Raw genomic sequence first — 15880 nt, 5'->3', positions numbered from 1 at the left:
AAAATTTCCCCAGCATTGACAGAACAATAATTGGCACAAAATGCCAGTATCTACTGAATGGAAGGAGGGTGTGATAAATTGGGGGAGGGGTGTCACAGAATGGCAATCATCACTGTTCCTAAAAATTAAAATTTTGTTGCATTTCATATACAATACCAGGTCCCAGGGTAACCGATTTTGCTAGCAATATTCAAAGAGAATGGAAATGAATCGAAAATTATCTCTAAATATGGCACACTGAATTGACATACAAAACACAGCCAAAATGCATAGAAGTATTGGATGAAAGGACCAAAAAACCCCTAAACAAACAAACAAACCCATCCAACAACAGAAAAGGGGTACTTAAGCTCAAAAAGAAGGGAATTTTCCAGGTTCCAAACATAAAGAAGAAATTCAACTAGGTACTACTGATGTCAAGGAAGTTAAACAAATAAACAAACAAAAAAATACTCCAAGCCTTATTTATATACCTTAGGTCAAACAGGGATCAAAGAAAAGGCCTAATGCCCAGCACAAAGCCCAGACCTGTTTATGAAACTAGACAAATTTTACCCATTCATAAAGGAGACAGTAAGGGACTTTTGCCTTATTTGCAAAGCCTTGAAAAGAAACAAAATAAGAAATAACCTCTAAACACTGTCTTAAAAGCAGTGAAACTTCTAAGTGCTCCAATAAAGGTAAATGAGAAAGATTATTACAAAAATGGAGCCAAATACCAGGACATCAGGAGTCTCAGAAAACAAGCCTTCATTGATATAAAAAGTTCAAGGTAAAAAATTATAAACACACTAGGAAACAAACTATAGTGATCAAAAACTAATACAATAGGGAGTTCCCATTGTGGCACAGTGGAAACGAATCCGACTAGGATTCATGAGGATGCAGGTTCAATCCCTGGCCTCGCTCAGTGGATTAAGTAAGGATCCTGTGTTGCTGTGGCTGTGGTGTAAGCCAGCAGCAGTAGCTCCAATTAGACCCCTAGCCTGAGAACTTCCATATGCTTTGGCTGTGGTCCCTAAAAAAAAAAAAAAAAAAGCAAACCCCCTAATACAATAAACTAATACAATATACAACATGATTCACACCTGAAGTATAGCTAACATAAGAGGTATAGCTAATAGCCATCTACTGCATCTCTCACCAATCAATACCTTTCTAATTCACCCTGGAGACCATCATGACTATTCTACTTCTCTCTTTATTCACATCCAAGATAAGATGCCCCAGATTATAAACTCATCATCTTATTATCATGGAGAACACATTCCTTCCACATACAGAGGGAAAACAGATTTATAAAATCTGGCTGTATCTTGGGCTACAAATCATGTCTCAATAAATTTCAAAGGATTAAAACTACCTAATTTGTTCTCTAACTAATATATTTGAAATATAAAGCAAGGAAAAGATAAATAGGAAATTCTCTTATGTTTAAAAGTTAAATAAGTTTAAAGTTAAGTAATCCACAAACTGGGAAATTACAACGGAAATTAAAATATATTTTGACTTAAATGATGATGAAGATACTACATATCAAAATTTATGCAATGTAGCTAAAACAGTGATTATTGGGAAATTTACAGTTTCAAAATGAATACATTTATAACAAAGAAAGGTTGAAAATTACTGAGCAAACTATCAGGAAACAGATAAAAATATCAAAACAAGTTCAAGAAAGTGGAAGAAAGAAAATAAATTGAAATGAATACAAAAGATGACAAATATTTAATGAGATAATCAACAAAGTCAAAGCTTCTTTGGATTAAGACATCTACTAAAACTGAGAAATCTCTGACAAAACTGATCAAGAAAAAAATACTAAAAATATGTTCCCCCAATACGTCTTGTCTTTTGTTTTGTCTTCAACATTTTCCTTACATTCCAAACAATAAAAATATTTTCCTTATGTCATCTTCTAAACATTGTGATTCTCCATGAACTGTGATCAATACTCAATTACCTGGAATAATTTAAGACAGATTTGGGACCTGAAAAATTAGAATTATCTGATTCTTCTACATTCCTATTTCCTTCCTCTCAAATTTTTTTTTTCAAAAAAGTTTCTATAGAACAAAACAAAAACACCCAAGTAACATGAACTTAAGCCTGTGACAAAAGATCCTCCTCCCAGCCTCTAGCCCTTGTCAGAAATAGTGGCTAGTATGAGAAAACCCAAAAACAGCTTTGGGGGGTGGGGATGGGAAGAAGAGTGTCAAGAAAAAGAGATTCAGCAAATTAAATACCAGATAATAAGCCACAGAAAAATGTATTAGCTAACTATACAAAGAGTTCAAGAACTGCCATCACCTTAGCAATGAATAATTTACTCAAATAACTACAAAACTTTTAAGATTAACATAAATAACTGCAAATATACTTACAGTACCACCTACTATTCTTCCTAGTGGATACCATGCTCTTTCATCAAACCAATTTAAAAACTCATAAAACCCATGAGACGCAAGATGATGTGTTGATCTATAGTTAAACCTAGAGAAAACAAGAAAAAAAAGAAACATTATAAAACTCTGCTTACTAGAAATAGCTCTATCTTTCTAATATTATACTTTATATTCAACTCTATATATAACTATATGGCTAAACACATCTTTTATAACAATTTTACTCATACCTGAATAACATTATTTTCCAAGAAAGAGGTTTATGCCTCTAAGGTAACTAAAAACAAATCTTCTCCCCCTGCCGCAAGATGTCTACAAAACAAGTAATGCTCAAACACTTGGCCATTGCTTGAGGTACAGGTGTTAGGCAGCTATGCATTTGAATAAAAAAAGTGAGGGTACATACAATGTACCAAACAGTCAAACAAGTCAATGACTCTCAAAAGATTAATAATCACTGACAAAAGACAGCACCAAAATGAAGGGTTCACACTGAACATAACTGCCTTCACCCCTATAATCCTAAAAATTATATAAATAAATAATAAGTTATACTAGCATTAAAACCATGGGAGATAAACTCTAACGACACTATAAAACAAGAACATGATCTTAATAAATGAGAAACTTAATCAATGAAAGACCAAAAAGAGAGAAAAGAAATGAAATGGAAAAAGCCACAGTCCAAAATGCAACCAGCAGTAACCTACAAACCACGGGGGGTGGGTGGGTGGGGGGGGTGGGGTGTGTGTGTGTGTGTGTGTGTGTGTGTGTGTGGTGCTAGGGGGACGGTGTTGAAGAGGCAATTTCTGGGATGTTCCATGTTTAGTTTTTTTCTTTTTTTTTTTTTTTTACTGCTGCACCTGCAGCATATGGAAGTTCTCAGGCTAGGGGTCCAATTGGAGCTGCAGCTGGAGCTAGCTGCAGCATGCCAATTAAGGATCAGCAACACTGGATCCTTAACCTACTAAGCAAGGCCAGGGATGGAACCTGTATCCTCATGGAAACTAGTTAGGTTCTTAACTTGCAGAACCACAGCAGGAACTCCCTGTTCCATTTTAGTATAAAGCAGTTATGGAGGGGCAAGAGAAAATCCTGTAGCAATCCTCAGGGTAACTAACTAGCATTAGGAATCAGCTAGGTAGATGGGTCCCATTCCCCTACCATTGATTGTCAAGAAAGGGAGTAGGCCTCAAAGATATCTGCAATACATGCAGAAAAGTGATTCAAAAACTGGAACATTACTTGCCAGAAGGAAAATGAACAGGAAATCCTTATATCTAAAATCAGTTTGATATATCCTTCCCAATAGCAAGTCATGACTCTCCCTCCTAAAATCAATACTTACAAGCACTTTAGTATTTTTAGATGGACTTGATCAAATACAAAAATAAGCATACATTCCAAAATCACATTTAAGAAAAGTAAGCAATATGAAAACAGCCTCAAAATGAACAAACGGAAGAATTAATACCATAGAGAAAAGATATAACCTGAAGGAAGCATAACTTAGAGGTTAAGAGTACAAGTAGAATACAATTCTACGTGGATGTGAATATCTTAGTTCCACACTTGTTAGCTATGTAATTTTGGTTGGGCAAATGACTTATATTTTGTGCTTTACTTTCTTCATCTGTGAAAAAAAGCAATGAGAGTACCTATGGCAATAAGGTGGCCATGTAAACAATATAAGGTCTCTAAAGCACCCAGAGGCAACTGCTACTATTACTATGAAATAAAGACCTACGATAAAAGCAGTATTTAAGTTTTTCAAATGTCAAATGATTAAGATAAACAAAATAAAAGATGGGCTAAATAGTATAAAGGTCAAAGATGCAAATTAGTAATAAGACAAAGTATTCTGAGGAGTGGCAACAGAAAGATGATGTAGAAGGAGACATCAGCCTTCATCCCACCCCATCCCCTCCAACCCCAAATAAGAAACAGACAGCTATCTGTGAAAGAAAACATCCCTGGGAGGCTTAAGAGGAACTGAGATTCTACAGCAACACAATGAAGCAAAAACAGAGAGCAGCCACATAAGGATCACTAGGAAGACAGGCTTAGTTGAGACCATCTGGAGACAGCTAGGAACAAAGAGTGGAGGCTATGAGTATCGGCCATGTGATTGCTACCACTGCAGGTACCAATGGTCTGCTCCACGAGAGGCCTAGGCAGTCTTTTCAAAGGAAGACAAGAGCACCCAAGACAGCTTTCACAAAAGAGGATTCTACATATACTCTGGACTACAGGACCACTGCTGTTCTCTAAGCTCTTATACTTCAGACTGCAGATCTACAGCTGCTCTGTGTGCCTAAACCCTAGATCCCGGCTCCATGCTGCTCCACAATTGCCTGTGCTCTAGTCCCCAGCTCCATGGCTATTCCACAGGCACCTGCCAGCACTACCACCACTCAAAAGGCACCTGTGAGCTGGACTTGGTGCCAAAAGAGATTCTCCTGCCCATGCCAATCCTTTGTGGGAGAAAAAGGGATCAGAAGCCCCCATCAGCTGTGTAAACACTTGCAGCCTTGCAACTGAGGTCTCCTATAATCTTCACTAACAGTAACCTCAGCTATTGGAGCTACACAGAGGCTACCCCTCTGAATCTTCTGCAAAGTAAGAACTGTCACAACCTATCCACTGGCACCCTCGCACCTACCCACAGGTGAAGGTCTTGCCCCACCAAAACCACTCCACCAAATGGTCAGACATAAATGCAAAGCTATAAGAAATGTGGTAGTTCCCACCGTGGTGCAGTGGAAATGAACCTAAGAACCATCAGGCTGTGGGTGTACTCCCTGGCCTCACTCAGTGTGTTAAGAATCCGGTGTTGCCGTGTCTGTGTAGGTCACAGACGTGGCTCAGATCTAGCGTTGCTGTGGCTGTGGTACAGGCTGCAGTAACAGCTCTAATTAGACCCCTAGCCTGGAAACCTCCATATGCAGAGGATGCGGCCCTAAAAAGCAAAAACAAACAAACAAAAAAACGTGAAAAAAAAAATCAAGGAAACATGACAACCACCAAAGGAACACAATTACTTTCTGGTAACTGACAACAAAGAAACAGATCTAAGAATTGCTGGACAAAGATTTCAAAGTAATTGTTTTAAGGAAGCTCAGCAAACTACAAGAGAGCCCAGACAGACAATTCAACAAATCAGGAAAACAACAGGTGAACAAAAATACTGGAGCTGACAATACAATGAATAAAATGAAAAAAATGCAGTAAAGAACATCAACAGCAGACTGAAATATGTAGAAGAAACTGAGAACTAGAAGAGAGGTTACTTGAAATTATCAAGGCAGAGGAGAAAAAAAAGTGAAAAACAGCCTATATTTATTAACTATGGGACATCATCAAAGATAACAATATTTACATTACGAAAGTTCTAAAGAAGGGAAAGAAGCAGAAAGCTTATTTAAAGAAATAATGACTAAAAACTCCCAAATCTGGGGAAAGAAATTGACAGTCATCCAGGCATGTGATGTTCACAGGTCCTAATACATATTCAACTGATACAAGACTTCAATGAGAGACATTATAATGTAACTGTCAAAAATCAAAGACAGAATTTTGAAAGCAAGAAAAAAGAAATTTATCTCATATATGGGAACCTACATAAGGCCATCAGCAGATTTCTCAGCAGAAACCTTGCAAACCAGGATGGGGTTTGATATGTTCAAAGTGCTGGAAGAAAAAACTGCCAAACAAGAATATTTAGCAAAGCTGTCTGTCAGAAAAGATTTTCCTAGACAAAAAAACAACCACAAAAAAAAAAAAAAAACACACCAAAAGAAAAACCAACCCCTGCCCCCTCGAAGGACCTCATCACTACCAGACCTGCCTTATAAGAAATGCTAAAGGGAATTCTTTGAGTTGAAGTATAATACTCATAGGTCAGATAAGTACATAATGAAATTCAGAATATCCTAGTACTATAATGGTGTATAATTCAACTAATATAAAGGTTCAAAGACAAAAATATTAAAAAATATCTATAGCTACAATAATTTGTTAAATATAAACTATAAAAAGATGTAAACTGTGACATTTATAATAAAAATGAGGGGTGTAAGAGCAGAGGATTTTACATGTGAATGAATCAAATTTATCAGCTTAAAGTTTAAATAACTTTTTGCTTTGGCAAAACAAAAACTTATAGTAGGTACAGAAATCAAAGAGAACAGTACCAAAGAATATCACTAAGGAAAACTATTGCATCACAAAGGAAGACAGTGAGAGAAGGGAAAAGGAACAAAGGAACAACAAAATAGCCAGAAAAATTAACAAGACAGCAATAGAAAGTTTTACCTACCCATAATTACTTTGAATGTAAATAGATTAAATTCTATCATCAAAAGACAAAGGGTGGGTAAATATACTAAAAATACAAGACCCAAACATGTGCTGACAAACAGAAACTCACTTCAGCTTTAATGACATACATAGGATGAAAATTAATAGATGGAAAAAGATATTTTACAGATAGACTGTTTACTGCAGCATTATTCATAATAGCCAAGATATGTAAATAACCTGAGTGCGTGTTGATAGGTAAATGGATAAGAAAGTGTAATTATATATATAAAATAGAATATTATTCAGCCATAAAACAGAAGGAAAGCTTGCCATTAGTGATTTGTGACAAGTATGAACATGTAAAAGTAACAAAAGTAATTCAAGACTGAAACAAATTCATAAACAACTACAAACTAAACTATAAAAGATAGAGAACCGGGGAGTTCCCATTGTGGCGCAGTGGAAATGAATCTGACTAGGAACTATGAGGTTGAGGTTCTATCCCTGGCCCTGCTCAGTGGGTTAAGGATCTGGTGTTGCCGTGAGCTGTGGTGTAGGTCACAGACGTGGCTCGATCTAGCGTTGCTATGGCTGTGGAACAGGCCTGCAGCAACAGCTCCAATTAGACCCCTATGGTATGCTGTAAGTGCGGCCCTAAAAAGACTAAAAAAAAAAAAAAAGATAAACAGAACCACCATTAGAAAGCACACAACAGGAAAAGTAACACATTGCCAACATTTGTGAGAATATTTCAAGGACAGATTCTTTAGCAAGAATCAAGGTTTTAAAATTTAAATGTGATTTTTCACTTTAATAAATGGATTCCTGAAGTTCCCACTGAGATGTAGCAGGTTAAGGATCCGGTGCTGTCTCTGCGGCAGCTCAGGTTGCTGCTGAGGCTGGAGTTCGATCCCCAGCCTGGTGCACTGGGGTTAAGGATACACTGTGGCATAAACCACAGCCAGCTAGGATTCAATCCCTAGCCCAGGAACTTCCATAGGCTGCAGAGGTGTGGCAAAACAAAACAAAACAAAAACCCAAAACCTCCAAGGAATTAATAATATGTTTTGAAAACTAAGAAACATGGGATTCTAACTTTATAATCAAAATTGATTTGAGCAATATTTTTAACTTTTTCACTTCACATAATTCTTAACCTCTGCCTCTGTGTTGAATCTTTCTCTTCCTTTGGCTTTTATAACCACAACAGCCTCCTGATTTTTACTCCACATCTCCAATTCTGTTCTCTGCTTTCTGTACAGGCAGATCCTCTCATTAGCTTGCTCTCCCAAGAGATGTCAGTCATACCTGGGTCTTCAACTACAACTGGTAGGCCCACAGTTTGCCAAAGTTAGCTCCCTGACTACAAGATTGTTTTTGTAGTTGTCACAATGGCAACTCAATATCCAACTAACCACTCGTGCTTGGACACACCACTTATCTACCTCTAAGACAAATACAAACACTGTGTTTGCTTTTGGTGTTTTCTATATAACTATTACCTAAGTTAAAAAGCAAAAAACATCTAGGTGTCATCCTGGAGAGGTCCTTCTCTCTCACATTCTACACACAATTCACCAACCACGTTATTTTACTGCTTAAATATCCTTGAAGTCTGTGCACTCTCTTCCTACTCTGACACTAGCACTAATCCAAGTTACCACTTTTTACCTAGACTGCAATAGTCCCTAACTCATCCCCTACATTCACTCTGCCCATCTCCTATTTTCCCAATGTGTATACCGTGTCTGAACAAAGAACAACTTTTTAAAAGGCAAATGTGATCATATTGCAACCCTCTGCTGAACTATTCAAGGGCCTCACCTCTTAAAATTAAAGGGAAAGAACCTCTGCTTAACATCAAACCCACACATACTCTGACTCTTACATAACTCTAGTCTCATCTCACACTGTACTAACTCCTTACTTTCCATATACTCATCTTTCAGTTCTCCAGACTCAGCTTGTCCCCTCCAATTTCAGATCTTCAGACTGTCAATTCCCTCCCTCCATCACTTATATTTCCCCTCTTAGCCTAAATAACTTATCCTTCAAACTTCACATTTCTAAGGGTTGCTATTCTGAGAGAAAAGGTTCAATGTACTTTTTTTCTTCCAAACACTTGCCACAGATGCAATTTCACATTCATTTATTTAATTAATATTTACTGCTCTAGATAAATACTCCCATGAGGAAACCACGTGTCTCCAACACCTAGCACAACACCCAGTACAGAGCAGCCCTCAAATACTTGTTGAATGAATAACTGATTTCATAAATGTATTAAACAGAGATCAAATACAATTTAGATAACTTCCAAAATAGGTACCTGATGTCAATTTTAAATGGTATTCCCAGAGCTAAAGACTGAAACCATTCAACTATACTTACTAAGATCAAAGTCTGAAAGCAGAATTAAACAGAAAAACTCTTGACATAAACCTAAGTTATCAATTTCTGGCTATGGGTTAGTACTTTTTTTCTGGTTAAAAGTCTTTTACTACCCCAAGGTCATGAGGATGTTTTTCTTCTTGATGAGAATTTATAGTTTTAATTTACTTATTTAGGTATTTAATATACCTGGAATCAATTATTTTATATGATGACAAATGAGGGTTCAATTTTACTTCCTCTGTATAAATAATTGTTCCCTCATTTATTGCAACTATTTTTTTTCCATTGCTATACACTTCCACCTCTCTCACACACTAGGTGCTCATTAATGTGCAGGCCTGCTTCTGGATTCTATTTTGCTCAAGTGGTCCTTTTGTCTATTCTTGCATCAATAATATGCAAACTTTATAATGAGAGCTTTAAATAAAATCTTGATATCTGGCAGAACATTTAAAAACTGTGCCTTTTATCTTGTTCTTTCATACCTCTACATAAATTTTAAAATAAGCTTATCAATTTCACCAAAAAAAAAAAAGAAAGAAATCATGTGGGATTTGATTGACAAAAAAAAGTCTATTAACTCCACATGTTAATTTGGGAAGAATTAATGTCTTTACAATATTGACTCATTCAATTCATAAATGCAGTTTATCTACTTCATTTAGGTCTTCTTCAATGTCTCTCCAGAAAATGCACTATTTCAACTTAGAGGTCTTACACATCTGTGCTTAATTTATTCCTATTTTTAATGATATCTTTATTTTTTTTAAAGTTTGACATATTGATAGGTGTCTCGATATTTTTACACTGATTTTATATCCATAAACCTTATTAATTCTAATAATTTATCACTAGATTCCTTCAGACTTTATTTGAAAAATCAGTAAATATCCCTGTGACTATGTTAAAAAGAGAAATATGTCTCAAAACTACCTGACAAATTTCACATTTTAAAAGCCCTGTTAACAGATAGGATTAAGATGGCAGAATAGAAGGACTGGAGCTCAACTTCTCTCCTAAAAACAACAAAATTCACAACTAAAGACTGAGCAATCTCCACCCAAATGGACCAGATACCTTAAAAAAGATACCCTACTCCAGAAGAACAAGAGGAGGCCACATCAAGAGGTAGGAGGGACAATTCTGCATATAAACAACCCCATACCTCTCGGGTGGGAAGCTCCACAGACTGAAAACTAACTGGTTCAAAGAGACTCACCTACAGGAGTGAGAGTTCTGAGCCCCACATCAAACTCTCACATGCGAGGATCTGGCACTGGGAGAAAGAGCCCTTGGAGCATCTGGCATTGAAGGCCAGTGGGGCTTGTGCGCAGGAGCTCCACAGGACTGGGGGAAACGGAGACCCCATTCTTAAAAGGCGCACACGGACTTTCACGTGCACTGGGTCCCAGGGCAGAGAGAGGTCTCCACTGGAATCTGGATCAAACCTGACTGCAGTTCTTGGAGGACATCCTCAGAAAACAGGGGTGAATGTGGCTTGTTGCGAGGGAAGGACACTGAAGGCAAAGCTCTTGGGAATATTCAGCAGCTGCCCTTCTCTGGAGGTGGCCATTTTTGGAAAATCTGGCCCCAGCCGGCAGCCAGCCTGAGAAGCCCCAGGGCAAACAACAATCCAGGTGGGATCACAGCCCCGCCCCTCAGTAAAGAGGCTACCTAAAGACCCCTCAGGCACAGAGCTGCCTCTATTCCCATCCAGAGACTAAGCCCCACCCACCAGAGGGATTAGAATCGGCTCCACCTACCAGTGGGCAGACATCAGCCCCTCCCATCAGGAAGCCTACAGCAAGCCCCCATACTGACTTCAGCCACAGGGGGGCAGACATCAGAAGTAAGAGAGGCTACAACCCTATTATCTGTAAAAAGGTCACCACACCAAAAACGTATAAAAATGAAAACACAGAGAGCTATAACTCAGATGAGGGAGAAAGGAAAAACCTCAGAAAATCAACTAAGCAATGAGGAGATTCTTAGCCTCCAGGAAAAAGACTTTAGACTGTTGATGCTGAAGATGATACAACATATTGGAAATAAACTGAAGGCAAAGATGGATAACTTACAGGAAACAATGACCAAAGAGATACAAGATATAAAACTTAAACAAGAAGAGATGCAAAATACAATAACTGAAATAAAAAATTCACTAGAAGCAGCTAACAGCAGAATACAGGAGGCAGAAGAATGAATAAGCGAGGTGGAGGACAGATTAGTGGAAATTACGGATGCAGAACAGAAAAGAGAAAAAAGATTGAAAACAAATGAAGACAGTCTCAGAGAACTCTGGGACAACGTGAAACACACCAACATCCGTATTATAGGGGTGCCAGAAGGAGAAGAGAGAGAGAAGGGGACAGAAAAAATATTCCGAGATAATAGCCAAAAACTTCCTCAACGTGGGAAAGGAACCACTCACTCAAATCCAGGAAGCACAATGAGTACCATATAAAATAAACCCAAGGAGGAATACACCTGAGACACACATTAATCAAACTGACCAAAATTAAAGACAAAGAGAAAATACTGAAAGCAGCTAGGGAAAAGAAACAAATAACATACAAGGGAACCCCAATAAGGTTATCGGCAGATTTTTCAGCAGAAACTCTGCAGGTCAGAAGGGAGTGGCATGATATACTTAACGTGATGAAAGGAAAAAACCTCCAACCAAAGATTACTTTACCCAATAGGGCTCTCATTTAGATTTGAAGGAGAAATCACAACCTTCACAGATAAGCAAAAGTTGAGAGAATTCAGCAACATTAAACCAGCCTTACAACAAATACTAAAGGAACTTCTCTAGGCAGAAAAGACAGCAATAGGAAACAAAAATGCCACAAATGACAAGGCTCACCAGTAAAGGTATATATACAGTAAAGATATGAAATCCTCCATGCACAATTATACCACCAAAATCAGAAATCATGAGAAGAGGTGGGTACAAATGCAGGACACTGGAGATGAACTTGCAATTAAGAGAACAACAACTTAGAACAATTTCATATAGACTCTTATATCAAAATTTCAGGATAACTGCAACCAAAAATCTACAATTGATACACAAACAAGGAATCTCTGGAGAAGAAATATATCTCATAGTAAATAAGTGCATAATCCACCATAAAGGGGGTCATTCAACATCATTCTTGGAATGCTGAAGTCTTCTTACATCTGATTCTGATTTCCTCTCCATCAAAGAATTTATGATAATTACAATTAAATAATGCAACTGTACAATTAAATAATACAGTTCTACAATTGTATTATTAATAACCATTTCTCTCCATGGTATGATGTGAGGTCTATAATGTCTTATTTATCACATCACCTAGAATGGTTTAATGCCTATATTGAAGAGTCAATAAGATGTAACAAATTGTGAGGACATACAGTTACACTGTTTTTTAACCAATTAATGCATTTTATATTTTACTTATTTTCAGAGGGTGTATTATTTTTGTTATTCTTACCAGTTATTCTTTTTATTATGCTATATAAACTATTTAATGGTATATAAGGCTTTCTTCTTTATAAATTTTAGTTGCATACTATAACAATTTTAATATAATGCTAATTGTTAAAGAAAAATTGAAATGTAATAGATAATACTAAATAGTAAGGATGAAAGCCATACAAAATGGGATAAAGTATAGAATAAATTTCTTATTTGTCTCAGCATATTTTCCATTCCACTTCTCCAGAGGGAGTCACTTAATCTGTTTCTTAAGATCCATGATATAATACTCTGTATGAATGTAACTGTGTTTAAATGTATGTATTTTATTCTGTAAAAAAAATAAAAATTTCAAAATAAAAATAAATAAATAAAAAATAAAAGCCCTGTTATAAGAAGTAATATTTTGTTCTCACATCATTATCACATTATCATCTCTTATAACTGCCAATCTTTTCAATTAGTAGAAGTTACAGATAAATATCAAGTTTGAAGTAAAGAAACTTAACTGAAAAGTTAATTAGGATATAGAATATGAAATTCCAAAATGGAATAAGCTACTAGATTTCAAACTTTAGATGTCCGGAAACTTTATTCAAATAAAATCTTCTTTTAAAAAAAAGGGAAAACTAAAAGTATTTTTTGTTCATTTGTTTTTTGGGGGTTTTTTTGGCCATGCCTGAGGCACATGGAAGTTCCAGAGTCAGGAACTGAACCTGAACCAGAGTAGTGACAACATCAGATCCTCAACCCGCTGAGCTACCAGGGAACTCCTAAAAAGAAATCTAAGCCCAAATTTATAGCATTATTAAGTCAAGAGAATAATTAGGTTCTTTCAGTAAATACAGAATCTTAACCTCGAGGTTATATACCATAGTTGCAGTGATACTAGGCATGTCATCTAATTTATTTAGATATTTTGTTTTGGTTTACAAAACTGTAAAAAATTTGACCCAGACATAACTGTCAAACAGTAATCTTTTTTCAAGTTTTCCTTGCTTTTAAGATATTGTTCAATTAAGTGATGTGGAAGTTGGTTTGGAGCCTAAGAGAAAAATTTAATTTGAGATTGAGTAACTGTATGTAATAAAGCTTTTATTTCTCATTGTGTGTATATATATATATACACTTATAAAAATTATATTATATATGCATATATAAAAATTAAACTAGAAGCACCCAAATCTAAATTTATAACACTGTTACAGAGTCAGTTGTAACTACAAGTATACCTACAAGTATAGTCTGGTTATTTTCTTTGATGGGGGTTCCCAGGAAACCTCAGGTGGAGTAGTAAAAACCCAATCCACAATGATTAGACATTTTCCCAAAGAAGACAAACAGCAACAGTTACATGAAAAAGGTGTTCAACATCCTAAAAACCAGGGAAATGTTGATCAAAACCACAGTGAGCTATCACCTCAAAGCTGTCAGAAAGGCTATTATCAAAGACAAGAAAAAACTGCTAGGGAGGATGCAGAGAAAAGGCAACCCTCCTACACTGTTGGTAATGTAAGTAGGTGCAGCCACTATGGAAAACAGTATGGAGGTTCCTCAAAAATTAAGAATGGTTCAGCTATATGATCCAGCAATCCCATCCCTGGGCATTAATACAAAAGAAATGAAATCACTATCCTAAAGAATTATCTGCACTCCCATGTTCACTGTAGCAGAGCTAAGACACAGAAACAAAGTATTCACTGTTAAGTGAACAGATAAAAGAAAATGCGGTTTTTTTTGTTTTTGTCTTTTTGCCTTTTCTAGGGCCGCTTCTGCAGCATATGGAGGTTCCCAGGCTGGGGTCCAATCGGAGCTGTAGCTGCTGGCCTACGCTAAAGCCACAGCAACACGGGATCTGAGCCGCGTCTGCGACCTACACCACAGCTCAGGGCAACGCTGGATCTTTAACCCACTGAGCAAGGGCAGGGACTGAACCCGCAACCTTATGGTTCCTAGTTGGATTCGTTAACCACTGCACCACGACGGAATTCTGAAAATGTGCTATTTTTTCTCTTTCTCACATCCTCTCTCAGGAATATTATTCAGCCATTAAAATATATATATATATATATATATATATATATATATATATATATAAGAATCCTGCTATTTGTGACAGCAAGGATGGAACTTGAGGGCATTATGAAAGTGAACTAAATCAGACAGAAAGACAATAATGTATGATCTCATTTATATGGAATCTAAAAAAATAAAAAAGAAAAACAACCAAAAAACCAACAAACCCCGCCCCAAACAACTCAGATACAAAGAACAGACAATTGGTTGTCAGGCAGCAAGGTGACTATAGTCAATAAACTCTATTAAATACTTGAAAGTTGCTAGATTTTAAAAGCTCTCACGAAGAAAAATATCTTTAACTAGATGTGATAATGAATGTTAATCAAACTTATTGTGGTAATCATATACATACATACACACACACATATAGACATACACATATATATGAAACCATTATGTTGTACACCTAAAACTAATACATTGTTATATAGAATAACATCTCAATTGAAAAAATAAATCAAAAGAACCCAGGAGGGAAAAAGTTAGTAACTAGGGGGGGGAAATCCAAAACAAATATAAAAGGCTTTTGTATTGACCACACAACTACTCTTTTCCATTACAGTAAATAATTAAAAAACAAATGTATCCACTAACCTTTTGTTTTACATTCTTATTCAGCAATCTTGGCATGGTCTTTCTTAGCTCTTCGCTCCAGCTACAGAGATACCCACCATCGCTATGCATTTTATTCCTTCCTCGTGAAATCCCCTCAAACCTGAAGTTCATCCTTGAAAAAGCCTTCTCTAATACTCCATCCTCCCTTTCCCAGTCCACTTTAATTTGAGCCTTCCAAACATCACACTGGAACCTCTACTCTAGTTCACCTCTCAATGGAATACTTTTTCTCAGGTATAGTTTCTGGCACTTCACTTATAAGGCTCAATTAATGTTTATATTTTACTCTCCTTTCTGGCACACTAGTAATGAGTAGTGACCCTGACTTAAATTTTGGTTGTTATTTCCTTGTTCATTAAATGCAAGCAATTGTGTGCAGAGAAGCAGTCTTCAATTTTAGCATGTCCAATTTACATATTAAAAAATTTTAAATAGCTGGGGAAGGAGTTTCAGATGAAACAAGATAGATGATAAATTTAAAACTGTTGAACTGAGTGATGTATGCTACGAAGGTTCAATACGGTATTAGCTCTACTTTAATGTTTGAAATTTTCCGTAATACTGCACATGTGCATATGTATGTGTGTTTGCGAGTATACAGAGTTCACATATATACGAA

General features: G+C 36.5%; 1 protein-coding gene across 1 annotated transcript in view; it reads right to left on the bottom strand.

The window, feature by feature from the left end:
• Positions 1-15880, bottom strand: part of STT3B (STT3 oligosaccharyltransferase complex catalytic subunit B) — a 100303-nt gene that overhangs the window by 48169 nt on the left and 36254 nt on the right. Inside the window, exon 2 of the mRNA XM_047769405.1 lies at positions 2385-2493. Within this exon, the coding sequence (XP_047625361.1) occupies positions 2385-2493 (109 nt within the window). The remainder of the gene's footprint in view (positions 1-2384; positions 2494-15880) is intronic.

Source organism: Phacochoerus africanus, chromosome 1 (genome assembly GCF_016906955.1).
Source record: "Phacochoerus africanus isolate WHEZ1 chromosome 1, ROS_Pafr_v1, whole genome shotgun sequence".
In the NCBI taxonomy this organism is placed as follows: Eukaryota; Metazoa; Chordata; class Mammalia; order Artiodactyla; family Suidae; genus Phacochoerus; species Phacochoerus africanus.
This window is presented reverse-complemented; position numbering and strand designations above follow the sequence as displayed.